Source organism: Columba livia, chromosome 7, assembly GCF_036013475.1.
Source record: "Columba livia isolate bColLiv1 breed racing homer chromosome 7, bColLiv1.pat.W.v2, whole genome shotgun sequence".
Taxonomy (NCBI): Eukaryota; Metazoa; Chordata; class Aves; order Columbiformes; family Columbidae; genus Columba; species Columba livia.
This window is the reverse complement of record NC_088608.1, coordinates 34,853,714-34,861,814: the sequence shown is the minus strand read 5'-3', so window position 1 is coordinate 34,861,814 and position 8,101 is coordinate 34,853,714. Positions and strand designations below refer to the sequence as shown.

The following is an 8,101-nucleotide window of genomic DNA, read 5'->3' as shown; positions in this document are numbered from 1 at the left end:
AGAGGCATCCAGGTACATTATGGCAGCACAGGTGTCCTGCTAAGTACCTGCTGCTGTTATTTTCTATTGCTGCTTGAAAGAGCATGTACTTTAGTTCAAGGGGATGGGCACTCTGCTCCTCAGCCTGTACCCACGCAGTGCCCAATTCTCACGGGCATCCACACCACCTGCACCCCGTCCAGGACTGATGCCAGTTGTCGCTTTCATCCTCTGCCGTTCCCTCCTCACCTCCTGCCCTTGGTAAACACATGGAAACCTCTTCCTTGGGCCATGCAGAGGGAGTCCCCACGGTGCATGAGAGCTGATCTGCTTTTAAAATGCAGCTTTTGCAGCTCCACACGCTCCTTAAGTGACAGCTCCTGCGGTCCCCATGGTCCAGGTGACAGCAGTGCATCTGGAAATGAGACCGAGCGAGACTTCGCAGCTGCCTATATTTATCTTTGACTTACAAAGAAAAAAAAGTTCCAAACAGCCAGTTGTGTAACTTTAACCCTACTACTAAAGAATGAAATTCTGGAGTCAATTTTAGTAAGCACTTTTTAAGCAAACATCAAATTCCAGTCTCATACCATCTGGGCATGCATGGGCTGTTAAACCTTCAGAGACCCTCAGTGCAATGACCTGGGCCGCATACGTATTTCGATTTTTTTTTTTTTCTGGTGAACAGTAAGTCCTATCACCACAGCTTTATTTACAGAAAAGAAAAATCTGAAAAAGGACTGTGCAGAATTTGGGATTGTTCCTCCTCCCCTTGAAGACAAAATCATCTCCGTTATCAATTTCAACAGAAACAGGCTCAATAGCTTACTTTTGAAGGAAAAGCCTACGGCCCTGAAATCTTACACCTGTGTGCAAAATAGAGTATCAGCCAACCAAACTGTTTTTTAGTATCAAAATTAGGTTTTCATTCATTCTCATGAGTTTTATGCAAATTGAAGCAATATTCTTTCAAACCAACACTAAGCAGTGATTAATGACAGGAAAGTTTTAAATACCTCTGTATCTGGTTTACTGCTGTCCTCCAGAGTCCCAAGTTCTTCAGGTCCTAGAGAAAACAGCGCCTCTGTAACTGTAAAAAAACCCCTATTTATAAAAAAAAGACAATGTCTCCTCTATAAAGATGTATTGTATTTTAACCGTCAAGCATTATTCTCCCCACCCTGATTTTTGATACCACTGAGGCTTTGATTTCTTTCCTTTTCCACAATGATTGTTTGAAATAAAGGAAAAGTCCTCTTCAAATAACTCCCCAAACATTGTGAAGGCAAAACAGTCCCTTAAAAATAGAAAATAATCCATTTACTTTAAATATGCAATTGAATCCACCCACCTCTACATGATGAACCTTTAGGTCCCGACAGAAGAATGTTTGTAACTTTTTTCATCTTATTCTGTTCATTCTAAAAGCAGGTGTCAAAACTATGCAAAAGCATGCACTAATGTAATAACAAAAGACGTGAATTAAAAGCATTCACGTTAGCAGGATTTTTGCTCCAGCCTTTGGCTGTTTTTATGCTTCAACAGAATCCTTTTGCTCTTGGATTCCAGCGGCAGATCTCCTAGTTCTTCTTTTATTTAAATCAAACAAGCAAAACAGATTAAAAATTTAGCAGTGATTCAATATGATTATACTCAAAGCAGGCCCAAAAAATGCAGACATTAGAAGTTAGAGCTTTCTGCTGTCAGAACACTTTGCAAAAATCTTCATTTTCTCTTGCAGCTGCATGGTCTGAAAAGAAGAGCATCAACTACAAATCCAGAGCATCTGACTTGTAATAAATGTGAAAATAAAGCACAATATATTCACCTGGGTATTGCTACAGGATCTTGTTTACTGCACAGAAACTGCCGTCTGTGAGCAGGCAGGCTTTGCTGCATGAAGGTTTTAGAGAAAATATTTTCTTATGTCCATAGTGTGTTATGGCTCAGGCTTCAATTCTGCAAACACTCACGCACCTCCATAACTCTGTTCATCCCCCTGTGCCGATTTTTTTTCACCCAGAACTGATTTTCATATAGAGAACTGAATTTCCTGATCATAATTTTGATGTGTTAGCTGCTCATTTTATTGCCTTCCCGGCTTTGTGCGAATGTGACAAAGTACAGTATGTAACGTGGAACGGAATTTGACTCGGGATGCACTCTGTATTGGCAGGAATTTGAAGCTATTGTGAATGCCTCTGGAGAACATGGCATTGTTGTCTTCTCGCTGGGCTCCATGGTTTCTGAGATTTCTATGAAGAAACCCGAAGAAATTACAGATGCCTTGGGCTCCATCCCTCTCCCAATTCCAGCACAGCAATTCAATGCTCTTTTCAAATACAGTACATGATTACCTTTCCTTTTTGGTGTGCTTGGTCTTCCCTTCTTTCTCCTGCTCCCTGATGCCAGAAGGAAATATCAGCCCAGCTGCTCCGCAAGACAAAACAGGTTTTGTGCATCGTGGAAGTTTTCAGCTGTGCTTTTCAAACCCACTGAGGAGCAGCAAGAGACCAGTTGCTGAGAACTGCTGTTGTGCTTACTTGTCTTAACAGGTTTTGTGGAGATACACGGGAAAGGTGCCCCACAACCTGCCAAAGAACGTGAAGCTCGTCAAATGGCTGCCACAGAATGATCTTCTAGGTAGGTCTGAGATACCCTGAGTGACTCCAGCGTGTTTCTTTTAGTCTGATACTGCTGCGGTAAGGCCCCATTAGCATCACCTCTGCTGAGTCCCTGTATCACTGTGGGTCACAGGATTTACTTTCGGCCCTTGCTGTTTAGAAACTTATCTGGTTGCAACTTCAAATTTGCCAAATTATGAAACAACACTGTTTGGAAACGTGTTCCAACGCTTCACTACCCTTTCTGTCGAAAACGGTGGTCTTTACCTCTGACTAGCCAGCTGTGCGTTTTTATCATGTTTTTGCCTACTGGACTGAAAATAAAATTTAAGGAGCCCAAGAGAGCATTTCCAGATGGGTCATCAGGCTTTTCAAGTGGTAAAATAGTACATGTTGTTGGCAGGTGTACACTTGTTGGTTAGACAACAGGACTCAGCTGTGGGCCATCTGAAAAGCCAGCAAATGGAAGACATGGTAAAAAAGTAAGTGATGGTAACACCTGTTAGCACAGGACTGAATAGACTTTTAACTTGGAATCAAATACATCGCATTTCAACAAGCAGGTGCTCACAGCTGCCTTCCTACCCTGTTTGCCCAAAAATAAGGCAGGGTCTTATATTAATTTTTGCTCCAAAAGATGCGTTAGGGCTTGTTTTCAGGGAATGTCTTATTTTTCCATGAGCAGCAATTTACATTTATTCTTGAACCAAAAAAAAATGATCAACTTTTATTCAAGTATAGTCACGTCTCACATTCGGGAGCAGCATTATAACTCTCCAAACGCTGATTTCCATCATGGATTTCTTATACTCTGTTTCTTTTTTCCATGTATGACAACCTACCCATATTCAAGAACAAAAATCAACATTTTTTCAAATACAGTGATATCACCATCTTCTGGAACATCATGATAACTCTCCAAACCCTATCTGTCCTGCTGCATCCTATAGTAAACAAAGTAAAATTAATTGGCATGCATAGCTGCCTGGACTCTATTTAAACTGATGGTTTTTTATGAACTGCAACTAGGGCTTATTTTTGGAGCAGGGCTTATATTTTGAGTATCTTCAAAGATCCTGAAATAGCATGCTAGAGCTTGTTTTCGGGGTAGGTCTTATTTTGGGGAAACACAGTAATGCTGCCACCAAGCTTGGACTGGCCCAGCTGGCACCTCTTTTGCTGCCAGTGCTGGCTCTCTCTGTGATCCGCTGTGATCACGCCTGTCATGCACAATGTTGCTCCTTCTCACTGCAGCTGCCCAGCTCAGTCTCTCTCCCTTGGGCTTGTCCATTTCTCCCACAGCATTCCCCAGCTACGCTGCCTCTTACCCAAATTCAAAGTCCCTGCTGCCTTCTTGCACGTATGAGAGGAGAGCAATTCTTATCTCACGCTCTCTTGAACCCAGCGAAGTTTAACTAACCAAGAAACCCTTGCCAAATAGCCAAGCCAACCGAGGGAGCTGTGGGCAAACTCTCAAATGCTCAGAAACACCTCTAAGGTACTGATTAACTTCACCCTGCTTGTCCTGCACTTGCCTTTGCAGCCACTCCCTTCACATTAAGGGTGCTGTGAGGTTTAGATGGTGCTGTGAGGTTTGGATGGCAAATTCTTCCAGCTGCAGAACGGAGGAGAGGACCTTTTCGTAACAGCTCTCTGCTTACCCCTTGTTGGCAAATGCAGAGTGGACAAGAAAAAAAAAACAACAACACACCAACCCACCTCCCCCCCCCAATAAAATTAAATTACTTTTAAAAAACCCAGAACAAAAGAAAACAAAACCCAAAACAAAACAAAAAAACTTTTAATGAGAAAACACTGTTTACTAAACTGGTCATCTTCCCAATGACCAAATGTGTGTTTTATATTAATCTGGAAATAACATATTTCAGTTATTCATCTTTTTTATGCTTACATTTTATAACACAAAAGATTAGGAGAGTACTTATTTCACTTCTATCTCAGAGCATTTCCCCCTCAGTCAGCCTCTCTCAGTGCCTGTTCTTGGTGTCATTGCAGACTGTGGAGATTCCTGCCAGCTCAAAGAGTTGGCTCATCGGCCCATTCTCTTTATCCTGAGAGTGTCTTGTTCTGTCCTTGGAGAAATTGTGTGAACATCCGTGATCCAGAGAGAAGTCTGAATGAATCTGACCAGCAGGTTGAGGGGCTAGTTCTCCATGGAACGCTGAGGAAATCCAATGACTCAGCAGAGAAAGGGGTCATGGCATTTGGCTTTACAAATAATGAATAATAAAAAAAAACAACGCACAACCCAGAGCACTAAATCATTAACTAGACAGAGAAGCACAATTCAACAGATAAGCCAATCAGCTTCCTTCAAAAGAGTCTTCAAGCTACAGTTTGAAGAAGACTTTCACAGTGTGTACTCTCACCACAGGAACATGACTTTGTGGCTTTGCTGTGCCTGGATTTTTATCCTCCTCATTCCCAGACTCTCAGATGGAGGGAAACTCCTGGTGGTGCCCATGGATGGAAGCCACTGGCTTAGCATGAAGCCTGTGGTTGAAAAGCTCACCGAGAGAGGACATGAAGTGGTGGTGCTTACACCAGAAGTAAGCTGGCAGGTACGAAAGACAGAGACATACACGGTAAAAACATATCCAGTGTCTTACACAGTAGAAGACCTGGATAATTGCTTTCGTGACTACCTTGCTGTTCACCTGAAGGACTTGCCTTTTCCGCTGAACACTCTAGCGATGTACAACAGCTTTGTGGATGTTCTCCATATGTTCTTTGCTCCGTGCAAGGACCTTTTCAGGAACAAGGAGACTTTGCAGTACTTGAATCAAAGCGGCTTTGATGCTGTCCTAACCGACCCCATCTTTATGTGTGGAGCAACAGTTTCTAATTATCTTTCTCTTCCGTTTGTGTTCTTCATGAGAGGATTGCCTTGCAACTTACACTACGAAGCAGCGCAGTGCCCAAGCCCTCTGTCTTACGCTCCGAGACTATTCACCTTCAACTCGGACCGCATGACTTTTTTCCAGAGAGTGGAAAATGCACTGGTTTCCCTCCTGGAGCCTGTGTACTGTTACGGTTTCTACAAGGAAACACTAGCGTTTTCCTCTGAAGTTCTTCAGAGAGATGTATCCCTGCTAGACATGTTCAACTCTGCTTCCATTTGGCTTCTGAGATATGACTTTGTGTTTGAGTACGTCAGACCAGTGATGCCCAATATGGTCTTTATTGGAGGTATAAACTGTGCTGAGAAGAAACCACTGCCCAAGGTATGTTCTTTTTCCTCCAAATTACACATTTTGCAATGGAATGTGATTACATCTTGTCTGGAAATTTAGTGCTAATTAAGTTCTATATTTCTGGTAATGATGTAATGCAGCCAGATTTTTGCAGTTGTTTTGCACAGGCTGAAATCAAATTATCATCATGGAGGTAGGTGACTTATTTGAATTAATGAGGATTTTTGGGCAAGTCCAACAAGAAATGGACTTCATCGGCCAGCTACCAATTACCCTCCTCTGTGAATGTATATTGCCCAACTCAATGCATTTTTATTTTGTTTTCCTGGAGTCTGACATCTTTCTTTGACCTCACCAAAACCCCACAGACCATGCTCTGAGAGTCATCTTATGTTTTTAACTCTGTGCTCAGTAAAGTCAGTTAAGTTGCCTTGTCTGTGTTTTGATGACTTGTGGCTTCCAAACTCTGTTGTTTCTGTTTGTAGGTCATGGTGAAACATAAATGTCCTGTTGAACTGGGAAGAATTAATCTGAAAGAGTGTATTTGGTGAAATACACTTGTATGCAAAACTCAGCTAAGTTTTGATATCTGTTTCTTGACATTTGCTTTTACCAGAATTGTTCTGCAGGGTTTTTAATCCTAATCTAGAAATTTAAATCTATTTTGATAGTTACTATATGGTCTCTAAAGAATTAATAGCACTGGACACTTCTTTCCAGGCACAAAGCAGGACACAAATCTCTTTCCTATGATAGGAAATTACTGCCTTGCTTCTGAATTGTGGTCACACAATTTCACTGTACAATTGCAGGACAGCAGTTTTGAGCTGATGTTTTTTTCATTCCTTCACATCTCTTTCATACTCTTTGACAGGCTTCTGCAGAGTCTACTGAACTTGATAAAGAATAACACTGTAAATTCAAATCCTAGAATAATATTATAAATATGACATTGTCTTACATTAGGCTCAAGAAACCGTTGCTTCATAGTTTGAGATTTAAGATGTAAATTCTTGCTGGTTGCATGGCTTAAGTCTTAACTGCTATATCTGAAGGTCTCAGAGCTGCACTTTGTTGCTTACTACAAGGGTAGTGCCATCCTGCCCTCATTTTATACCTGGCATCTCCCATCTTCACACTGACATTTGTCATTTGGTGGAAACCACATGTTCCAAACCTTGAAAGTACTTGCATATCTTCAGTCCACCTGTTTCAGAAACATCATCTGCAGAGAGCAGAAGAATTTCTCCTATTTCACTTCAAACAGTGCCCAGTAGCAAGGCAATAATGCAGCAGAGTGTAAACAAATGTGAAGTGAGTCATGCATGGGGAAAAAAAACCAATCTGCTTATCTGTACACAGTAGTAAACCCTGGGCTGGTCATGACTTTTCAGAAATACAAGTGTATTATTAGAATAGATAGTTTTCTGAAACACAGTAGCCCATTATTCAACAAGAAAACAAAAAGGATGACCAGAAAAGGGAGAGAGAACAAGAGATTGAAGATGCATTTTATTTTCTCAGACGAGAAGCTTAAGCCACAGACCTGTCAACACTGTCCACAGTTTTGCACAGGCAGAAAAAACAGGCGCTGTGGCCTCATTCCAGAAGAGGACTCCTCGCTGCCATATCTCACACGGTTCTGTGGAGAACCTGCACCAGGGTGCTGTGGAGCTCCTGCCTCTGCAGAACTGGGCAAGTGTGTCTTCTCCAGCACCGAGCTGGGAATTATATCCCGCGTTCCCTGACCCTCCTGAGCTATAAGAATCCTCTCCATCCTGCAGTGCTCTTGTGTAAAAGGAGTGGGAGAACATGCAACTACAGGACTGGCCCTGGGGGAACACAAACTGCACTTATTGACTAAGATAACTCCACCGACTGCCGCAGGCTGGGCTTCCTCATGTCCCACTTTGCATGGGCATCTGTCTCAGCAGCAAGTACATATTCATTAACAGACACATAAATCCACTTGCCAAATCCCAATGTGTCTGGAAGTCTAATACAAGGCTTGCAGGAAGTCAGAGCCGGTATCTCGGCTGAGCAGAGGTCCCGTGCCAGCATCAGCCTCTAATGACTCCAGAAGGACCTGAAGGCTGGCAGGATAAATGGTCCCTCATTAAGAGAACATTGCAAATGAACTCAGACTGTGAGCCCTGAGACACTTTTGCCCAATGTTACTGTGAGGTTGCTATTTTGTGCAGCATGTAAAATCAAAGTTAGATCAAAGCAAAGTTCAGAAATGTAAGCTATAGCAGCCTTTCAAAATGCTTCTTGTGTTCATGT

At 42.2% G+C, this 8,101-nt stretch overlaps 1 protein-coding gene across 1 annotated transcript in view; it reads left to right on the top strand.

Annotated features, from left to right (window-relative positions):
• The first annotated feature begins 4,922 nt into the window (after positions 1-4,922).
• LOC110354866 (UDP-glucuronosyltransferase 1A1-like) overlaps positions 4,923-8,101 on the top strand; it is a 30,899-nt gene continuing 27,720 nt past the window's right edge. The window contains exon 1 of the mRNA XM_065069212.1: positions 4,923-5,848. Coding sequence (XP_064925284.1) covers positions 5,003-5,848 — 846 coding nt within the window. The 5' untranslated portion in view covers positions 4,923-5,002. The remainder of the gene's footprint in view (positions 5,849-8,101) is intronic.